At 34.3% G+C, this 23,842-nt stretch overlaps 1 protein-coding gene across 1 annotated transcript in view; it reads right to left on the bottom strand.

The window, feature by feature from the left end:
* Positions 1-23,842, bottom strand: part of HMCN1 (hemicentin 1) — a 398,555-nt gene that overhangs the window by 63,497 nt on the left and 311,216 nt on the right. Inside the window, exons 61-74 of the mRNA XM_033093361.1 lie at positions 23,580-23,661; positions 23,338-23,469; positions 22,734-22,883; positions 20,593-20,752; positions 18,288-18,412; positions 17,870-18,053; positions 17,178-17,275; positions 15,996-16,274; positions 10,385-10,581; positions 7,017-7,098; positions 5,534-5,670; positions 1,864-2,005; positions 714-858; positions 200-327 (exon numbers count right to left, since the gene is read on the bottom strand). Coding sequence (XP_032949252.1) covers positions 200-327; positions 714-858; positions 1,864-2,005; positions 5,534-5,670; positions 7,017-7,098; positions 10,385-10,581; positions 15,996-16,274; positions 17,178-17,275; positions 17,870-18,053; positions 18,288-18,412; positions 20,593-20,752; positions 22,734-22,883; positions 23,338-23,469; positions 23,580-23,661 — 2,041 coding nt within the window. The remainder of the gene's footprint in view (positions 1-199; positions 328-713; positions 859-1,863; positions 2,006-5,533; positions 5,671-7,016; positions 7,099-10,384; positions 10,582-15,995; positions 16,275-17,177; positions 17,276-17,869; positions 18,054-18,287; positions 18,413-20,592; positions 20,753-22,733; positions 22,884-23,337; positions 23,470-23,579; positions 23,662-23,842) is intronic.

Raw genomic sequence — 23,842 nt, 5'->3', positions numbered from 1 at the left:
CAATCCAGTTCTGTGAATTTAAATAGTGTTGTGATGGTGCTATTCATAATGAGGAGAAATCACGGGTCTTGATTATTTATCATATATTTTAGTACATTTAAACAGCCATGGATATCAAGGTCTTTATGACCTTACAGGTTTAGGCTATCAAAGAACGTGTGACTCAAAGCTTGGATGATGTTCATAAAACTGCATTTACCATGGACTTGTAAATCTATTCGCCTGCGGTCTGTTCCAGCAACGTTGGTAGCCATACACAAATATCGCCCAGTATCAGTGACATGTGCTGACTGGATATGAAGGAATCCATTTTCCAAGATGGAGTATCTAGAAGAAAGATCACCAGTGAAATCCCCTTGAATCAGCCTTGGCTGATAATTCACATTTTGACTGACAGTACTTTTAAAAACTTAGTTAAATCCATTTTTAGTCTTTTTCCTGCTTTAGAAATTGACAATTGGTGGGGGGGGGGAAGGGATATTCTGCAAAGGTGCACAGCAGATGGGCCTTGTGATCATAGATGGATTCTCATCATTCTGTTTTGGATATAAGTCTTAGGAATTAGGCTTTTAAAATACTACATTTTGATTCTATATGAAGATGAAAAGACTCATTCTAAACATAACAAGACCAAAATAATTCATTGGAAAAAAGATTCAAGGATTTGTATTTCAGTTCTTACAGTATTTGTCATCCTTTTCCAGCACCGTTACCTTGCGTGATTCCCGGAGAGAATAGCTCCATCCTTTCTCCATGTTATCCTTGGGGTTGGCACACCTTCAGCAAAGCATTCCAAAACAGTTGACTTATTTAAGTGAATGACAAGACTCTGGGGGCCACTCTTTATATTCGGAGGCACTGCACAAGAGATGCATATGGAAAACTTCATTTATACAATAGCCTGAACTGTGACTCTGAAGTCACGCAAGGTGAGCTTTGAGTCAAATAGCTAATGTTGCCCACAGCTAATTCAGGTTAATATAAATAGAATTGGGGTTTAATTCCTAAAATCTTATTCAAGATACTCTGTGTTTAAAAATAAAGAGTAGATGGGGAGAGAGGGCTCTAAATCCCTGATATGGCGTGTGAAATCTGGCTTTCTATGAGAGAGGCTTGAATAAAAATCAGTTCTGGTCTGATGCAAATTCAAGATGATATGTCTTATTTCTCTTTGGCCAAATAATGGTCAGAGAATGTTAACACTGGCACAACTTCACTTTAAATAAAGAACAGAAAGTGGGCTGTTATAACAAAAAGCACATCTGTGATTAATCATGCAAGTCTCAGAGCATGTATTTTATTAATCATTGAGTGCATATGGGAATACAAAACCTGAATTTCAATTTTAGTATCAGAGATATTAGTTGTGTGGGTCGCCCAATATCCTGTGAAGTTTCATATATTAAAAAGCCAAAGGGACTGTTTTAAGGAAAAGTCTGTATTATCTTCCTGAAATTTGGCAAATTTTAGTGTTTAGATTTTATATTTGAGAAAATTACAGACAGTCTCTGTCTAGCACATGTATACTCAAACACCAATATCACTAAAGGTGAACTAAATAACGGGCCGCTTGTTATCTGGAGATTTAGGGTATTAACTTCCTGAAATGGCTCTGATCTGAATGACACAGAACATCAGGATATGCATACCAAATGGATATATATTATCCTCTAAGATAGAGTAATGTATCTTTAATTATTTATTTTTTTAAATTAAGTGAATTTGACTATAGCTATAATACAAATACTATATGTTGTCTTTTTCAAAAGAAATAAGATAACCACGGTTAATTTAGTTTGCTCATCTCTTAGAATGCCCTTAGCTAAATTTTTAAGTTATGAAACAATGCTTAGTTTTTCTTACCATTCACAGTGAGAAAAAATTCTCTTGTAGTCTTTCCTGCAATGTTGCTGGCAACACAGGTATAATTTGCTGTATCGCCTAGATCTGCATTATTAATCTGCAAATATCTCCCTCCAGATAAGATTCGTACTCGAGGTGTTGCCTGGATTCAGCAAGGACAATTTATCATGAAAGCGACAGGAAAAGGAAATAAAATATTACTTTATAACATCAAAATAACTACAGTGAACTATATAGTGCCTGTCTTTCAGTATGCTTTGTCTGCAACCCCCAACATTATCCTAGTTTCAAAAACCCTTAGAAACTATTTCTATGAGTGTGGTTAAGGCAAAGGCATAATAAATGTCCCCCGTTTTCCTGGCCACAATGATCCACTGGAGGAAGGAGGGTCCTGTGACTGAGGTTGGGCGCATAGCGCCCTCTGCAGGACTTTGCTGCAAGTGTTGGGGAATAAGGCTCGGTTTTTTTTTTCACTAGAATCACTGGTGACCTAAGCTTGGTGGCAGTCTTATTACCATGTGGACACAGCCTGCTGTAAAACTCGAGCAGACTTGAGATGCGAAGGAAGCACACAGATGCTTAATTACATGAGTAGAGCCTCTGGATCTAGCTTAAGTTCATATATTGTAACTAATAAATACCTCTTTTTTTTCTTTTTCATTTAAGTTGGTTTGAGTTTGAATTCTGTCACTTACAACTGAAAGCTTCCTGATTAGTAAATTAATGTAACTTTGGTTAACTTATAGAAAAAAATAAGTAAGTAAATGATTTTAGTCTAAAAATATTTGTTAAGCATTTATTTTGTATCCAGACACGGAACTAAGAATTATGAAAATATAGAGACAATTAAACTTAAACTGTGCTATTTAGTCCAATTGGGGAAATAGTAATAAACAAATAATTTTGTATTAGGTTGGTGCAGAAGTCAATGTGGCTTGTGCAATTTTTTTTAGCCTTTTAAACCGCACCTACTTTTGCACCAACCTAATATAAATTTAAATGAATGATGCTCATAATTATTAAGAAATGCCAGGTAGCATCAAAGACTGATATTTTCTGGTTGTGTCTAAGATGGTACTTCAGAAAGAGCCCAAATAAGACTTTCTATCATATAGACTCTGTCCCAGGTAGGTATATATTTCTAATGAAAAAAGTTGTTCACACTAAAATATGCAGATTTTCTCTAGGGGCTATTAGTGATAATTTTTTTTTTTTTTTTTTTTTTTACCTCTGATGAGAATAAGTGATTTTTAAAACATTCATGGCAAGTTCTTTGAAATACATTTGAATTTTTATGTAGGCATAGCGGAGCTTTAGGTTAATAAAAATTTTCAGAGTTGATTTTTATATCTTTCTTCTATAAACATCAGTAAATTCTGCTAACTTACTAACTCTTACTACAATTTTCTTTGGTTCTCTTCCCATTTACCATCAGCGATTCTTCCAAAGTCGACTTCTTTCCTCAGAGAGAAACTCATTCTAGTCTGGTGACCTTGTTTTCCTACTTCACTGCGAAAATCAAAGCCCCAGGCCTGCAATTCTCTCCTCTCATCTCATATACAAACGCAATCGTCATTTCTGTTTTCCCATCTCTGTGAAAAAAGGTCAGTCCTCTGTCCAAGACTAATCTCTTCTCCTGTGACCAGGGTACCATTCCTTTCCATCCAACTCACTTGGACTTATAAATTTCTCTTTCTCTCTCTCCTATATCTTCAATCTCTTTCATTAAATAAACATGTACGAATCTCTGTTATATTTAAACAAATAGTCCACAATTATTTCTACTTCCTCTTAACACCCCTAACTGTAACCTGTCTTCTACTTTAATGGCTCTGTTAAAGAACCGTTGTTCAGATCTTTAGTCACTTCCGTGTCTTGCCAAAGCCAATGGACACAACTTAATTTGTATCCTAATGTGGCTTGCTAACCACTCCTTCCCTTTTCCTTGGCTTTCAGTACACCAATATCTCCTATGGTTTATTCTATTCTCCGAGTCCTCCTTCTCAATCCCATTCATTTTCTCTTCTTCCTTTGCTCACCTTGTAACTGTCAATATTGTCTCATACACTGGGCTTCACACTGTAATCTTTCTGGCCGACCTAATACAAACCTAAGGCTTCAATAACATGCTGTACCATGAGGACTACCAAATCAAAATTTTTTTATGAATTATGGACCCATATTCCTTAATGCTTTTTAGAATCTCCACTTGGATAGTATAAACGTATTTCAAACTCAGAATATCTAAAACTGACCTCATCTTTATTTTTCCCACTACTGGGAAACTCACTCTCTCCTTATAGCCATATCAATTGGTCATATCTAGGAATAGCGTACACTTCTCCATTCATTCAGTCGCTATATGAACACCGAATGGACTAGAGTGAAATGAACACCTAGGAGACAAGACTATGCATGAAGGGCCTTGTGAGCTAAGCTGGGGAGTCTAACCTGAATCCTGAAATCTATGGGGAATCTATCAAATAATTTTCATCAAGTTCTACTTCAGCCGTACTAAGCTACTTTTCCTCTCATGGCTTTGTACATGCCATTATCTGTGATTGGAATTACCTTCTTTCTTACCCAACATGTACCCATCAGTTAAAAACAAATTCACCCTTTCTAAGAGGCTCCCCAGGCTGTTCCTTACCCTTAAGCCTGAGTTACTTGCTTCTCCTCTGTCTTTCCATAAAATGCCATACGTCTCCTTAACATATAATTTATCAGCAGTATCCACTGTATAATCTGATTTACTTCTGTATCTTTTCAAACAGTCTGTGAGCTCCTTGAGAGTTAAGACTACTCTCAGTAGCAATCACAGCTCCTAGTATTATTTAGCAAGCACACAATAAATAGAGAAACTGAGGCACAAAACTGAGGGTTAAGTGATATACATGATGATTTAACATGTAACTCACTCTCAGAATCCAATCTCTCTGTGTTTGGTGTTTGGTGTGGTTTGGTGGTGGTGGAAGTCTTTCTGCCTTAGGTGTTAGGGGACATCATGTTTTATAATAAGGCACAGTGTACCATAATAGGCAATACCAACTAACAGGATGAGGAAGAACAAAGGAGGGAAAATAAGATAACTATTAGGATAAGGACAATTAGAAGAACTTTCAAAGTCAAGACCGAGCCAACCCTAAAGGGCTACTTAGGAGCCTGGGCTGTCACGCTCAGTGACAACAGACAGTTATCAGCTGAGCATGGGAAGCTTTAGAGAGTCAGTGATATGTTCTTCCAGAACACCAGTTCTAGACTCACGATAGTTCAATTACCCTTGACATCCAAATTCAGACCAGGGAAATTTAGGAACAGGTTTGCTGTAGAGACTTGACAGGACAGGTCAGTTCTTTTGAGACTCTGAAGGTTTCTTCTCTCTTAAGTAAAGAAATAGCTGAGTGTTTCAAATCCAACTTTAATCCGTGGGCTCCAGGAGATACATACTAGGGCCCATTAAAAGAGTATCTGAATCAAAATACCTGTTGTTTGACCCAGAACCAGTTGCTAACTACCCTAGTAAAGAATGAGAAAAGAAGGAGGCCCATCACCTGCAATGTTAAATAACTAGTAGCCTGATGCTGTTTGGTTTTGTCTACCTAACAAAGACTCCATAGCTGATTTTTTTTTTCTTCCTCAAAATGAATCTGTGGAACTTAGAAAGATTTACCTGTAACCGTTCTCCATTTTTAAGCCAGGTGATTACAGGTGGGGGCACTGCATCTGATTTGCATTCCAGTGTCACTTGTCTGTTCCGTAACACAGTGAAATCCTGGGACTCATCAGTTCCAGCAATATTGGGTGGTACTGGGTGTGAGAACAAATATGTCATAGGCTTTCAATAAACGAGATGTAAAATGGTCTGAATTAAAATAGGAGTTCAACAAATGCTGCTTCTGTTATACGCAATAAAACGCATAAACTTAAAACATTACTCTTTGAATTTATAGTACGAATGATTACAAATAGTGGCATGTGTTTTTACTTTACTCCATACTTTCACATACATGAAGTGACAAAATTCTTCCAACAACCGTATGAATGATAGGATAAGTAATATAATCACATCAATATCACCATTTAACAGGTAAAGAAACTACGGCACAAAGATGAGATTCCTTGTCCAGAAATGCACTTGGTTACGATTTTCTCTGAACATGAGATTTAAAAACCATTAAATTAGGGTCTGTTCATCAAAATATACAGAGATATATATTTTTTCTTAATATGCAGAAATGTATCTTTTTAGTGTAACTCGTAATACACAATTTACATGTCAATCAGTGGCAGGTCTAATTTGTGTGTAGGGCTGACGGGGAAGAACACTCCTACATTACACAACCCCTGCAGTTTGCACTGCTTAGTCATTTAAGCTGAGAGTGAGATAAAAACCTTCTGTTTAGTTTTTTAAATTTTCCTTGCCATAAAGAGTAATTCCCATTTTTATGCCAGAGTCTAACTAACTGGCCCAAATTTTCTAGAAAGTAATTTGGCCTTAAATGTGTATGTGTGCGTGTGTATAAACAAGTAAGAAATTTCATTTACAGAAATTTATCAAAATAAAATAATTAAGAAAATAGATCAACATGTATGCACAAGGGTGTCTATAACAGTGTTGCTTATAATGGTGAAAATACAGAAACAGCCTAAACACCCAAAAATAGGGAATGAATTAAATAAATGATGGCATTTCATTAAATGAAATACTATGTAATCACTAGAAAAAATTTTATAAAAATTTATTTTTTGACATGAAAACATGTTCACCATACCATCAAGTGAGATTAAAAACAAGTTGAATACTATATGCTGTACGATTGCATTTCTGTAACAAAATATTAATATGCAAAATGGTCTTGTGATATTTCCTGTGGTGAGATAATTTTTATTATATTTTTATCATAATTTATATTCTATGATTTTAAATCAATAAATATGATTATTTGTGCAGGACCAAAACAAATAACAAGCCCACTGAACTATTCCTGAAAAGCAATGGATCCGTCAAATAAAAAAATCAGATTTGCAAAATACGTATCTCCTAACGTATAAACATATTATGAATTGCTATGGAGTTGTTCCACGTTCCATATTTATGGCTTCTTATTAGGTATTAGGATATGATGGACTGCAGAACATTTTGCCAAATTTACCATGCACTCTCACTAAATATTCTTTATCATCATCTCCTGCAGGGCTGGATGCCAGGCATGTATATCTTCCCGTATCTTCCACCTACAAAATCCGAATAAGTGAATTACACAGTGTTATCATGTCAGTTTTGGTGATGAGAACAAATAACCACTAGAATGAATTTAAATGTGTCACACAATGCAAGATTTCATTAAGATTGCATGATAATTAAATTTTAATAAACTGTTTTAACATTTGTGATTAGCACTCTGATAGCAAGCATTGCTTAGCATCTCTATTACATGTAAATCTACATTTTAACAGAGTTTCAATATTTGATCTCAGAATGTTTGCATGGTAAGTATATTTAATGATCTCAGAAAAGACACACATATATAGGACCTCGCACTACACGTGACAGATTAAATACTCAATGTTTTTGAAGAAATAAGTACTTATAGATTTGAATTGTAGACTGAAAAGTTCAATCAGAGCCTTCATGAAAAAATTTAAATAAATAAAATAAAATACCAGGTCATTTACATTAAAGCACATTAATACCATATTTTGAATTTACTTTTGATATATATGGTGAAACAAAAGGGCTATGTTATGTAATTTGGCTGTAAATAGGATCAGACGGATAGCAAAATCTACTATTTTCTAACTAAAACCAGAAACAGTTCTTAAAAAAAATCCTCATGCAGTTTCCACTGGAAGCGTTAGTCTTCATTCATGTTTGATATTGTGTTAACACGGCCCACGCTTATGTACATATAAAGTACACTTCGGAAAATAGATGCTTTTATTACTGTGAAAAATATATTTTGGAAAAGTAGAAAAATCTTGTTTTAATTCATTTTACTACTTGAACATGTTTAGTATATTGGGAATTTTTAAATTCTTACATTCAAAACTGACTTTATGGGTTATGGAAAAACTTTTTGCTAGGCTGCAAAAAACTCCTTTGAAAAAATTTAAGACCCGTATGTTAAAGTTAGTATGTTTGGAAAAATACTTAAACACAACTTTAGAAGAATGGCATTCACACAGTCCTTCAATTAAGAATTTAAAATGATGTGCTACTGCCTAGAGAATAATTTCTGAATTTCTCATCATATCATTAAAACCCCTAAAAGTCAACTCTTGCCTACCAACTCAATTTATTCCCAAATGATATTTTCTCTTAGCCAAAGTTGAACAATCATTAATGACTACTCGTAAATCTTGCCTCTTTAAAGAACTATTTCCTGACAAGGTATGCCCTTCGGGATATCAGTAGTCATTATTTGTAGCTACATTTTCTAAAATATATTCCATTAATAGAGTGTTCAAAAATTATAGTGAATCATTTTTTTAGTGTAAAATTTTGCAGTTCTTCACATGCATTATGGTTCACAAAGGAGGAGAAGGTACAGTACATAAAGTCTTCCAAATCAATTTGGTCATAGAACTTTTCCCTCTTTGGAATAAATCACAGACAAGTGTTTGATGAAAGATGTCTTAGGAAACTTTTGTCTCTACCACACAATTTGGAATTTGTAAAACAGACATTAAGTGACAGGCAAACTATATGTCATATACACACACACACACACACACACACACACACATATGTATATATATATATATATATATATATATATATATATGAAAGCCAAAGTTCAAATACATAAAATATAATTTAGTAAGTGCTATAACAGAGATGTGTCCAAAATGCTATGAAAACACAGAGGAGTAGAGGAAGCAAGAGTAGTCTTTGTACTTGATAATATTTAATTTTTCACTTCTATAATGTTTTTAATGGTTTTATTATTTCTTTTCCTAATTTTATCATACGCGTAGTTTTAGTTCTCCTAGACAAGTGGAAACTTCTTGAAGGCTGAGAAATGTCTTATATGTTATGTTTGTATCCTCTACGATAGCTAGAACATGTGATCACCATTTAACACTCTATGGGATCTTTGTCTTGTTGGGTTATAACCCAACTTTTCATTCTTGCATTTAAGACCTACCGTAAAGTAACTTTAATCTTCCCCTCAAGCTTTATTTATCATGATTCTTTTATACTTACGATTCTTTTCTACATTTATGATTTCATTTCCATATACTTTCCTGTCTTCATACAACATTCTTTTGCTTTCTTTTTGGTCTGTTGAACTTATAACATTCAAGGGTTTTGATTCAGAAAGTGATCTGATAGTTTGACTCGTGTTTTCTCTGGGCTAAGGCAATGTTTGATGGAGAGAAGACAGGAATGGAAAGTGTGCTCTCCTTGCTGTTAGACAGAAGAACTGTGCTTCGTTCCACTGGCTAAGCTTTTGAACCAGACCCAGGATTGAGACCCAGCTCCATCACTGAGCAGCGGTAAGTCCTTGGCGGGTGAGTACTTACTCTCTCTGGGTCTGTTTCTGGATTGGTAGAATGGGGCTAAGACATTAACTCATAGAGTTGTTATGAAGGTCACAAGTGTGATAGATTCCATAGATGAACATAGGACTGACAATTTATAATCCTCAGCTCTCTTTTTCTAGTTCCTTTTCCTTCCTCTTTCCTCAGTGAAAATGCACATGAAATGTGATTAAATGATGTATTATTCTATTTTGAAAGGAATGATGACAATAATAACAATCATAGCAGTATCAACAACAATTCTTTCTAACTCGATTTTAGCATCACTCAATGCCTGTGGCATCCGACTAAGCACGTCATGTTAGATTATCTCTAAATCCCCAAGTAGACGAGTTAGACATTGTTATTACTTTTAATCTCAGTTTACAGATGAGGGCAATGGGGTACGATAGATAATATTTGTAATATAAGGTTTGCCTTTGTTCATAGAACAGAAGAGTGTTACGTAAGACAGAGCTCAGACATACTTTTCTTTTAATATATTCACATTTCTGAATAATTTCCTTAAACACAACATAAAAGAACAGTCGATTTGATTGAATTGTTCCTATTTTGAAAAATTGTGTCTCTTCGGATTTTCATGTCTGGTAGTTCGTTTTGGAGATCAACAGTGCTCTTTGAGGCTTCATATGAATGTATGTTGAATTGCTTTTTGCTAGTCGACGGACTACCTGACACAAGTTAAGAGTTTCAGGAAATATACTGTCACTTATTGCACTGTGAAAACCTGCAAAAATTAATGTGTCCTGCTTTCTTCCATGTTTAATATGACACTTCCATTTCTTCTTTTTTAGTCATGTTATCTTGTAAGTGTCTACCCAGTCACATATATCATAGAATCAATCTACCCTTGCTAAATTTACAGAGATCTGTGATATATTTGGATTAGAAGAAATAGTTTCTCCAACATTTCTCATATATTAGCAAGTGAGAAGTTTAACCTAGGATAAAATAATTGTATGAACTTTGAACTTACCTGACTGCTAGATATTCGAAGAACCTCTCCTCCTCCAAGAGTTTGTACCTGATCTGTCTGTGGAAGGGGCCGTCCATCTTTCATCCAGGAAATTTTAGGAGCTGGGATTCCAGAAGCAATACAGGTAAGTTCAAGTGGATTATTAACAATCACTGATATCTCTATTGGTTCTTCAGATCCATTGATACGAGGTGGCTCTATTTAAAGGAAATTAAAAACAATAGTTGGAGTTGTTTGTAAAATACTACTGACTAGCAAACCTTTAAAAAGAAAATCCAACTCAAATTTATGGTTATTATGATATACATTGATTAGAATAAGGATACCAAAATGATAATTACTAGATGTTATTACTACTTGTCACTGGCACTATTTTAAAAGGAGTGGTCCATGACTATGATAGATTACAAAGCAAATGACAAGGCATTACAAGGTAATAACTCAGCAATTGGGATTTGGATAATTGGAGCAGTCTCACCCAACTGTGGAGACTTGAAAACAATAAAAACAAAACCCATTTTGTAACATTTTTAAAGAGAGGTACTTAAACATAGTAGTATGTTTTTGTACCTTTTAAATACCTATTGTTTCTACAAAAGCAACAGTCCAATGCTATGGAATTTTGCTATCATCTTTCCCATGCAGAACTTTAAGAGGAAACAATGACTAAGCAAAAGAAAAAACAGTAACATTTGGAGAATATTTCTGCAAAAAACACATTTGTTATATCTGGACTGAAATACTTTCCTTTTTTTTTTGTTATTTATACTTCTAAATTATCTTTCTCAAGAGGATGTTAAGGAATCTAGACATTTGAAAGAAATAAGGTTTCTTAGTCCAACTATTCCTAAGTTTAGGAATCCCTTTAAAACAGACTTCTCTTACAATGATCATTCAAGTTTTCTACGAACATTTCCAGCTTACTGTTTCATAGGGCAGCCAAACTTGCTGTTGGACAGCTCCAAATATTAGCTGGTTGTTTTTTGTTGTTGTTGTTTTTTGTGTTTTGTTTTTTTTTCAATCAGGCACATAATTTACAACAGAGGCTCACAGCAGAGGATCTGGAGTCAAACAGCCTGAGTTTGAATCCTGGCTCCAAAAATTATTAGGATAATGGATTTGGGCAAATCTCAAAATAAGGATAGTACTATTATTTAACTAATAGATTGTTGTGAGGATTCAATGAGATAATCTATAAACTACATACATTTCTTTTGTGTTTCTGAATGTTTTATTTTATAATTAAAGGTTTCTAAAAAGTTATTACTACTACAGTGTCCACTACAGCTGTTGGTACTTTCATTAAAACTAGCCTCCTAAAAATTTCTCCCTAGGGTCCTCATTTTCCTTTTTGGAAAAAAAAGAGAATATGTTAAATCCGTATTCGTTTTTAGATTGTAATTAAGAAGTTAGACAAAATACATTTTCTTAAGTGCATTTTAGATTGATCCAAGGTTTCTTGCTTTAAGAGATTTGTGTCTCCATGTTGCTTAGTGAATTAAATAAAAACTCTACATTCCAGCTTCCATGGCTTCTTTAACATGGCCACAACCTACCCTTATCATATTATCTACTTTTAATATACTTATATGTAACCTAGACTTTAAGTTAGACTACTTCTCTCCTTCAACAAGTCCAGTCCTTTCTTGGTCTATGGCTTTAGTAATGCCATTCCTTCCAGTGGAACACCCTCCAAAAGCCCCATCTCATCACTGAGCAAGTTCAAGTACTACCAAGGTCACATTTATGTTGTTAAGTTCATTTGTCAAAACCATAAATCTTTTCTTCATTCTCTCAACCAACTATAAAATTTCTATCCCTTTTAATTTCCATAGCATGTGGTTTGTATCACTCAAAAGCACTTATCTGGTTCTCCATTTGACTATGGTCAATTCTTTATTCCTCTCACTTATTGGTTATTTACTATGTGTCAGTCATTGTGAATAGAAAGATTAATTAGGCATGGTCTTTATCCTCAAAAGCTTATCGTCACTAGATTAAAAACAACAACATTAACAACGGTGACAACAGAAACATGTTCCCAGCTGGTTCAGTCTCCAGGCATCAGATCAGTGATTGTGAATGACTGCACTCTGTGTCTTGTCTGTATGTCTTGTACTTTGGGTAGCGTAGGAATTGTCCATACTCCGATGACTCTAGAAATTATATTTCCAGCCTAGATCTCTCTTCTGAGCTTCAGACCCATAAATTTAATTATTAAACATTTTCTGTGATATGTTTGCAAACTAGTTTAAACTCAACACGTATTCAATCTGAACCTATTACCGTATTCTTCAAACCCTGGTCCTTTTCCAGCATTCCCTGCATTTATGTGACGGATCCATCAATCATTCAGTCACATGAACCGGAAAGTAGGAGTCATCCTTGATAACTTCTTCATCATTCCCCTATGTTCAAATCCAAAACTAACTCCTAGTACTTCTACCTACAATTATTTCCAGAGTACATCTTTTTTTCTCACCTCCATCACTAATCTGAGTTATAAAACCATTTTTTTGCACTAATATTTCCTTCTTCCTGGCTGCAGGTGCTTACTCATTATTATTATTATTATTATTATTATTATTATTATTATCATTATATTTTGTATCAACAGTCTCCGATTTTGTTGGGATTGTCAATGTACTAAAAACTATATTCCCTACTGTCTTTAGTAGAGTAAATGGAGTGGCACGTGAAGATTCTGACCCATGAGATATAAGTGGAAGTGGTTTTGTGGGGCTTCTAAGAAAGTCCCTAAAGTTCTATGCCCTTCTTATTTTTCCTGCTCCATTGTTGCATCTAGTGATGCTCGGGTGAGCCGACAATGCATGATCACGAAACAACTATGATGGAAAGGCCAAAACTATGCTGTGGAAATGAACTGTGCATATACTTCTGGGAAGAACAAATTAAATCATTTCTTCCGTTAAGCACTGATTAGTATAGTGCAAGTTCTGGTTCTGTACTGTATTTTATATGTAACACATATGCTTTAATATTTTAATGTTCACGCATTAATATTTTCAAATTGTTTAACCACTTTGCTGCTAAGATTTTGCTGTCCCCTCCCCATTTTTTCCTTTACAATGTTAAACAAGTTTCTTCATTAAAAACTATGGTGATAAAAACAACAGTAACAACAACAACAAAAACCCCCTGAAAACTGATGAACCGACGCAACTGCTGCTTCCCTTCGGACATCTCACTCAGCAAGAACAACAAAGGTTCTTTGTTTAAGTTGTCATATATTTAGATGTCCTCTTATTCCCAAACATAATTCCTAATAATCTACTCTTGTCCTGCTCCGAGGAGCTCTCCACTTTGCAGTCAGAGTGGTCTTTTCAAACTGCAACTCTGCTCATGGCATTCTACTTAGTAGCACTCCTAATGGTTTTCCATTGTTCTAGGATGAAATCCAAAATTCTTAATGTAGTCAAAAAGCCCTTCATAGCCTGGGCCCTGTCAAAAAACCCTAGCTTTCATTATATGATTTTTCTCATTTGCTTTCAGTATTCTCGCCAAACTGGACTTTTCAGAACCACTAATACCCCATGACACCTCCCACCATGTGGATAGAATTAAGTTGAAAATAGCAGTTCCCCAAATTAGGACATTTACATTCACTTTCTGAGTGTAGCACTGCTTCAAGTGAAGAGTTTTTCAGGTTTTAATGGAATTAGCTTTCAACAGATGCTGAAATGCAGAAACTTCTCGTCTTTCTGCTGAGCCAGTTTTCAAGTCTGTTTTAAGAAAATATTATCTTTATAGAGCCTTCAGCTGTGAAGGCTGCTCTTTGTAAACTACTAACAATAGGTGTTATTTTTCTCCTTCACTTTCTACATCCAGAAATGCACTGTTTTTGTTTCTGAGTTTGTGAATTCCTAGAGGGGTTTTCCTTTTCTCTTTCCCCACTGCCATATTCTGGACCAGGCCTCTGCATTTTCCTGGCCGCCTGTATGAAGACAACAGACTCTTCAATTCATTCTTCACTCTGTCATCAGAGGGATTATTTTTTTGGAAATGAAATCTGATTGTAACACATCCTGCTTAAGCTTCTTCTATTGCCTTTGTAATGAGGTCCAAATTCTCTAAAATGTTCCCAAGGCTCTCAGAGTTTGGCTTCTGCCCATATAGTTTTCAGTCTTGTCTCTTGTTACTCTTCCCATTCAGTTTCAGTGAGTACAGATAGACAACTCAAGCTCTATCACTTCCAGGTGAAAGATGTAAGCAATGCCTCGCTCACCTCCACAGCCCTACCCTTTAAGGCTCAGGTTTATCCTTGAGGAGATCACCTCTGAACTCTACCATCCCACGGAATGTTATTTTAGCCATATACTCCTCATCACACGCAAAAGTATTTACTTGTTCAATATCTGTGTTCCCCCTAGACATAAGAATTTGAGGGCTAAGAGCACATCTTTCTTATTCAATAATGCACCCAAGTAATTGTCACGTCATATGCCATATAGTAGTTATTCAATAATTATATGTTATTTGATCATGAGAATCATGCCTGGCATATATTCTATAGTCATTAATTAATACTTAATATGCCAATAACCAAGGTACAAGAGCACACTTGTGTCATCTCCTGTTATTCCTCATATTCTGTGAAGTGATGTTCAGGAATTCGTTATTCCACTCCTCACAGACACATACTGTCTTCTGTTTTTTGTCTCTAAATATCTTGCAGTCCGGCCTCCATTACCACTCTTCATTCTATGAAACACTTATCTATACCACAGTATCTCTCTTTTGTCTATTTAGATATTGTTTTGCCTCCCTCTACAGTTAAAACTCCCTTTAATCCAGCTGACAAGTATAGAGTTCTGTTCAATTCGATCCAACAAATAAACATTATATGTCAAATGTCATGGTAACCACTGTGAATACAGTAATAATTAAGATAGGTCCTGCCCATCATAGAGTTTAACTAAGAGCGAAGCAGACTTTTAAAGTTATGCAAATAATTACATTAGAATAGGTACTATGACAAATATTATGGGGCATTCTGAAAACATAGCCTAGCCTCTTTGGCTGGACTCTTGCCCACATCTTTCTTGTTGTTCCTTGAGGAGTACCTTCTGTTTTATTTAAGGAGCTGAGGTTTTTACCTACATGATAGTGAAAAAACAAACAAAACTCCAAAAAAGTATTGATTATTGAAATAGTCAATTCATTTCATTCATCTTCATTTATCTTCCAAAGTCAAAATCTTTCACTTCAAGGAAGAGATGTGTTTTCTCTTTATAATATTTATTTGTGTATAGGGCACTGGAACACATATCTTAAATATTTATTTTAAAGCACACAAGAGTAAATAGAATTTGAAATGACTATCACAACTATAATCTACAGATGGATCATGTAAACATGTAAAGACTGTTTGCAATAACATACAATAGTATAAATATTATACTTTTTCATTAAATTGCTACTATCAGATGTGCTTTTAGTTCTTGCAAAAAGTTAAAAAGCTACTTATCAGAAATATGAAGGACAACGAAGTTTTTATGAATTTTGTCCCGTAGCAAATAAGTCTCAGAATTCCACTTATTAACTAAGTCTTTATTGTCCCTTCCTTCCCAATTATTGAATGTTTATGTACCTAGGACCTTCAGGATAAAGTGTTTGCTGACTTCTCCAGCTTCATTTGAGGCAATGCAGGTGTACCTTCCCGAATCTTCAGTCTCTGCTTTGATGAGCTGAAGGACCATTCCCTGAGTGCTTACGGTCAGATGGGCATCAAGCCCCAGAGGCTGGCCATCTCGAAGCCACGACATCCTGGGAGTTGGGGTTCCATCTGTAAGGCATGTCATGGAGGTGGAACTACCCTTGACGACTGTAATTTCCTCTGTTCCCATCGCGTTGTCCAGATTTGGTGGGACTACAGGAGAAAACCAAACAGGTGGAATTTACATATCTGTTTTAACTTGAGATCAATTTAGATAAAACAACTGAAGGGTTCAATTATAGTATTTCTATGGTCTGTAACAATGTAGGATTTAAAATAGCATGTAATTAATTGACTACTATAAAGACATGCATTAGGTAGGCTAATTATGAAACTTCAACAGTATTATTAGCAGTGAAACCTCAGGATTGTTTCTTGTAATACAAAATTTAAATGTGTTTTAAATTTTGGCCATTTTTTAACTTCCTAGGTTTGCTTCTTTAATTTGTTTTCTTGCATATTATAGTTCCAGTAGTATACTTTCAACTACTTTATATGGGATAAATAAAATAATATCAAGTTCTAAAGTAACTTTTATATAATCCAGCATAAGTCATTTGTGGGCTATAGTAAATAGTTACTGAATGCTCTGAGATGTTCTTGGGGATTGAGAAATCTCGACAAGAAAACCTTAATATTTCAAAAATGGAACATTGAAGAGTTCTCTACACACACACACCCATGCATACACCCCCCCCACACACATACACATACATATCAATTCATACTGTAAATACCCTAAATCAGTCACTAATAATACTAGAAAATAATCTTAACTTTCTATTTGTATGAAAAGATGGTCCCATGTCTGGGGATTGAAATGCTAGTTTTTAAAATTTAGATTTGATTTAATACAAAATTCCATGTTAGAAGAGTATTTTGACAAACAGACAGTATGCTCCAATAAATATGAACCCTCCGGGGAAAAAACACATTCTTCCATAGTTAACAGGATCCTAGTTTATCAATCTGTTCTGATATGGCAATATTCAAATATAAGCTTGTTGCTTAATACTGGACACATAGTAAAGTTTTAGGGTCATTTCTGTGACATACCGAAAACTTGAAGATTATAATGTTTATTATCCACCCCAGCTCTGTTGGAGGCCACACAAGTATAAACTGCAACGTCAGACACCTGCGCTCTCACAATCCTGGAAAACAATTTGACCCAACATTTCATAATTTGACTCCATTCAACATATACAAATAAAATACTTATGATTTCTACATAGATTATAGGAAGTGATTTATGTTGGGAAATTTTAGGTTTGAAGCTTATAACTATCTCTCAAAAAAAGTATAGATGCCTAAATGCAATTAGGTTGATTAGACACTGACAGTAAACCCCTGAAAATATAATACAATTTGAGGGGTAAATATTTTACAAACATGTATTAATAGAGAATGATATTAACATGAAAATCACATAATACGCATCTTCCTATCATTTTGCCATATAAAGATTTAACTAAAATAGTAGTTCTTGGACATACGTATTTCTCTCTATAAAAGACCTAGTTTATACAAATTTACTAAAACATGAACATTTAAATAAGCATAAAAATCCACTTCAATTTTATATTTGTTATTCCCTCTCTTCTAAAAAGACACTGAAAGGGGTAAAACACCAAACAAACAATAGTAAAAACATCGGGGGGAAAAAACATTTCTTAAACACCGTTTAGATAAGTTAAAGTTTACAATCACTTTATCTGTCTAGCAAATCACACAAAATAAAAGCTGACCTGATAACCTGCCCTCCTGACAGCAACCGGATATGAGAGGAGAGAGGCAGAGGAAGTCCATTCTTTAGCCAGTTTATCTGTGGTGGAGGCGTCCCTGTGGCTCTGCATTCAATATTTATTGATGTATCCACCACAGCCATTAGTTTCTCTGCTTCTTCTTTGTTACCCCTAATTGCTGGTGGAACTATGCCATGCAGAACATGACAGAGAGAGAGAGAAGGGTGTGAGATGTGTATTACTAGTTGAAATCATCTCAATTACAACTGCCCACATTTCTGCTTTGTATCCAAAAAGGAAACAGCAATGACATCATATTTAAAAACTATATGCTTCGGATACCTATACTGGACTTTCATGTCTTTCTACAGATAGATTCCTGAAGTAGCATAGTCAAAAGAGGGTGAAATTTCATATTTACCATAAACATTTAAGTTAAAAATTCGGTCTTCTTCTCCAGCAGGATTGGTGGCAACACACGTGTATTTCCCCATGTCAGATGGGAGAGCTCCGTAAATGTTTAATGTGCTGCCATTCGCAGTCACCCTACAGAAGAGGTCATAAAAGAGGCACTGAGATGACTTCTGTGGTGCTAAAATATGGAAGACTCATTCCAGATTACTGTGTTCTTTAACAAAAGCCACCATAAAATGCACCTTTCTCTTGGATCTAATGGTTCAAGTACTTTTCTCTAAGTACATGGAAGCCTATAAAGTCAGAGCTAGTCAAACTGATGGAGATGTCAGGCAACCAACTAAAATTGTACAGTCATGGGTTTCCTGTACCCACTGTCTCCTTATGTGAAAAATGGAAATTAACAAAATCAAGTTTGGAACTTCTCTAGCCAAATCACTGGCAAAGATGTGTTTTTTACTCAGAGTTAGAATATTTTATCCTCAGTTGGTCAATATAAGGCTCGAATTAAATGAAAATTATAAAACACTCTGGTATTAAAATTGAAGAATGTTACAAGAAGAAATTATATATCAAAAAAGCTAGCTATAAACACTGAGTAAGGCTCTTAATGAGGAGCAGAATAATTTATTTATTATGGGTGTATTTTGCAAAAAGTTTTGTACAAGTTGCTAAAGCTTCTCCTTTGAAGTACATTGATAGTAAACAATAAGTATGCAATTAGATTATCAAAGATATCAAAGTTCAGATTATTGCATTATTGACTCTTCACACATGATTATCAAACAAGATTTCTTGTGTTATATAAAGAAATTAAGTTGCTATCAATAGTTATTCCTACAATAGTGATTTTATTAGATTCTCCTAGTGTCAAAAGTAAATACGACTCCATTTCTACCATATCATTTTATTAAATACAATTATTGAGAATGGTACTATAATCTGAGTCTGTTATATGTTTTTCTTTTTCAAAATATGAATTTTAAATTTTCATGAGTTTAAAATTCCCTAAGTTTAACATGAATAAACAAAAAAGCAAGTTGCCATAACCAAGGAAAGTAGTAAGTTGACTTTGGAAAAGTACTTTGCTTGATGAATTATTCCACTTATAAACATAAACATATTGTGGAACAGTGAACAAATAATCAATAAAATGGATATAAAAATAAGTTCATTTTGGATTTTCACGTAAGAAAAGAAATGATAGATTGTAAATTCCTAGGTACAAATATTACATGAGATCTTTAGGTCCCTCCAACTATCAATACTTGGTTTGGAATGTGGTTGATATCGGCTGATTAAATAAAGATAATTAAATATTTGTAAACCATTCAGAGATGGATGTCCACACCAGAGAAATGAAACTTAAACTGTATCTCTAAAATATTATTGGGCAATTTACCCAGTGTTGTAAAGGAGACAAATATCTAAATTTTAGTATAAAATAACTTCAAAGAAAAAAACATTTATCTTTCTTTAAATTATATATATTCAATTTATTAACTAGAAAATATACTCCAAACTATTAAATTTAAAATACTGGTTCAAAATGATAAAGACTGCAATATATTTAATTAATGCCTACTTATGCATATATGAGTCTTGAAATAATTATAATTACTCTGGTATGTGTATATAATGGGGCTTTGTCATGAAGTAATTTAGTAGAGCATAGAATTCTGGATTGTTCTTCCAAAGGCATTTGTTGTTGAAAATAACAGGAGGCCCTTACCACATTACCATTCCATCTCTATGTGGTACGTAGAGTGGGTAACAAATGTCAGCTGAAAATGAGATTTGGACAAATCACTACAAGGAATGAACCAGAATTTGACGATATTGTATCGTCTCTCAAAATAAGCCATGCAATATGGCATGTTTGGTGATCTCAGGACACAAAATCATATTTGAGATTATTGATGAATCTTTTGTAGGATAACATTGGTTTGATGTTAGCAGGAAAGGAACTAATTATTGTATGATGTGGACTTTGGCATACACATTCTACAATTAGGAGGAATAAAATCAATACCAGTTAATTAACATTTTTAGGAATGAATAAATTTTATAACAGAGTTGCTGAATAAGGAACACGCGCGCGCGCGCGCACACACACACACACACAACTGAGTGATTCCCTAAGGAGAATTTCTCTGTCCAACTCTCCACAAATATATCTTTTTTTCTTTCTGAAGATAATGATAGCCAATTTCCAAGGAAACTGAATTTGGTATTATTCATGTGAAATATGAAGCATAACACATGGTCGAAGACCTTAAAATTAATGATGCAAAGATTCTTGGTAAACGTACCGGATTCTTTCTGTTTCACTGCTAATTATGGGTTTTCCATCTCGAAGCCATTGAATAACTGGGGTGGGTATACCATTTGCATTGCAGACCAGCTCAACATTTTCCCCTAGAAGAACACTGACTTCACTTGGAATTTCAGCACCAGCAACATTTGGAGGAACTTTGGAGAAATAACAACTACCATTAACAAGGCACAAAGATATAAATTCTAATGAATACAACAGAATCCCAGAATAGTATGCCATTTTAATTTCATATTTTTCCTAGATTGTGGTTCAAGATCAAACATTGTTATCCTCATAAATTACTTTTAAATAAGGAATAGGTGAAGGAATCACTTCAATATTCCTGATTTATTTGTAAGTTGATATAATTATTTAGTCATAGGGACTGGTGACAAATCTACCTCGCGGACATACTTCATGGCTAAATAGAATCACTCTTAGATTAAATTCCCAAAAGATAGTTAAGAATTAATACAATTCAGGAGAATCTCTTTTATAAAATATTGGCATGAGGGTCTGAGAAAAATACCTAAGTTGGTTATTACTTTCTCCATAAGGCAATTTAAATATTATTTATTCTGATCAATAGATAGGCTTACCGTAGTATTTAAGATCCAATAGTTTCTATTCTGTTTTTCTAGTCATGTTTTTACCCTTTAATAAACTGATTGAGAAATAATGTACAATAAAAATATTGACAATGGTATTAGACAGAAGCACATCTGAATTCCTCTTTCATATCATTAATTATAGGGGTCTGCTGAGCAGCTTACATCAGCTTGCAAGAGCCAATATTGCATGTCTTCCCTACTCCATATTCAGTGACATCACACTGGTAGCTTGAAATGAGCCAAGGTGGGAATATTTCCACCATAGAAACTGGCAAACGATTGGCTACAAATCAGGACCTTTTTTATCTGGAGAGTCAATGATTAAACATTTACCAGCACCTCACTGCATAATCTCTCCAAATCTCATTTAAGTTATCCTCATTTAAGAAGATGATAATTATACCAAATTTGCAGAATTCTTATTGATTCTCAAGTCAAATCAATGAGAATGTTAATAAGGAACATCCTTTAATATATGAGAAGCACTTTACTAGGCCCTAAATGCATATATTATTTCTAGTCTTAGGGCATAATGTAAAAAGTCTGGTAAAATGTTTGGTCACATCACACACCCCATGATTAACAGCTACTATTATTAATGCATTAAACATTATGAAACACGCAATTTCTAACACTGAATCCTTGAATAACTATTTTTTCCTTTTTGCTTATGAAATCTCAAAGCCTCACTGATCCACGAAAATACTGATGCCCATAAACTTATTTTAATTTTTCTTTAATTTTTTCTAGCTAGCTTTAGCAGAGCACACAACAGATTGATAATAATTTACATTTATAATTTATGAGAAATTCTTTTCAAAATAACTATAATAACATTGGAAAAAGCAAGCATTTCGACTTAATTTCAAGTTAGACTTCCATTTCAATTAACTATTGGGACAAAAGTAATAATTAGAAGTTTACCGAAAATCGAGAGGAGGCAAATTCTCTCTACAGTTCTCAATACAGTTCTATGCTGGAACTTGGTACACATTAAGTAAATATTTGTTGGATGAATTAATGTTCCTTATTCTGACCCCAAAGTAGCATGAGATTAATGATTACTTGAAATTTACCTAATCCCCTACATATAGTTATAACATAATGCAGAGCCTTTTCATGAATTAAATCACATATATACTAAATAGTGTATATAGATATATCTATCTATAGATATAGATATATATGTATATATAAGAGTAGACATGGGCTTATCATCAAAATAAATTATGCCAGTTTTGAATGAATAAGTATAATTCAATAGATTATATACTATAGGAAGGTGACAATTTTGGTAAACAAGGAAAAAATAGAGATTATGAAATTTAGACTATTCTTTTTTCCACATTTATGCCAATTTCCACGAAAACAGAATCTACTGGTAAAAGTATGACAGAGAATTGACAATATTTTTTGTTGATCTAAAGATACTTTAGATCTGACTGAATCACAAGTGATCTCTTTAGGTTCACTTATTTGTACTATAGATAGAATACAATAAAGAAATTGAAGATAAATCACATACCTTGAATTGAAAGAATGTAGCTTTTCTGTGCTTTTCCCTCCATATTTGATGCAATACATGTGTAGTTTCCACTGTCTGAACGCTGAGACCGGGCAATTTGGAGTTTGCTGCCTCCAGACAAAATATGAACTTCAAGTGAGTCAGAATTTTCTAGAGGTAGAAACAAAGCAAGACAAAACAAAACATGAAAAAGGTTTTATTATTATTATTAGTTTCAGGTGTACAAAACAACGTAATAGACATTTCACCCCTCACAAAGTGATAATCCCCCATCTCCCAATCTATTGCCCTTCTGACATCATATACATCTATCTACTACAATTCCATTGACTCTATTTCTTATAAATCTTTTCTTTTGAATGTCTCTAAAATGTCTCTTGTTTTGTACTTTTATTTTAAGACCCTCTTTGAAAAAGGTAAAAGAAAATCTTCTTAATCAAACGAATAATCATTTTACGAGTCTATTTTGTAAGATTATATTTCGGTACGTTAGGCTTTCTGAATGAAACATGGCTATGAGCATAATAAGAAAATGTGCTAGCTTATAAATCTAGCGCATTAAGAGCAAAAGAAAACAACGACAAAAAATGCACAGCTGTATTACCTATGGGCTTCTGGTTCTTCAACCATGCTATGGTGGGAGGTGGAATTCCAGTGGCATCACACGTTAAGGTCACAGGATTGCTGATTGTCTCAACAACCACTTCTTTTTCAGGTCCTTCGATGCTGGGTGGCACTGTGAAAAGACAGAAGAAAATCATGTGTCCTCATTAAGCTAATTCGGGACACTTTCTTTCATTTGCATATCTGGGGGGAAAAAAAGTTGTATTAGAGGCAGATGCTCACCATATACATTGAGGTGGAAATTTTTATCATCCCGTCCTGCTACATTTATAGCTCTACATACATATTGGCCTGTGTCAGATACCTAAAAGAAAAAGATACTATTGTATGTGCTCCATTACGTTATAGATGACCAATCACACTGTTCGAGTGTAGCTAAATCATCAGTCATCTTTTATGTTCAAACACCCCAGTTCTAATTGCCTTCTACAATCCTCCATTTGTTTTTTTAATGAAAATAAGGTCAATGGCCTTGACAATGTTTT

This window comes from Rhinolophus ferrumequinum, chromosome 22 (assembly GCF_004115265.2).
Source record: "Rhinolophus ferrumequinum isolate MPI-CBG mRhiFer1 chromosome 22, mRhiFer1_v1.p, whole genome shotgun sequence".
In the NCBI taxonomy this organism is placed as follows: Eukaryota; Metazoa; Chordata; class Mammalia; order Chiroptera; family Rhinolophidae; genus Rhinolophus; species Rhinolophus ferrumequinum.
Note: the sequence above shows the minus strand (reverse complement) of the source record. Positions and strands in the feature narration are given on the sequence as shown.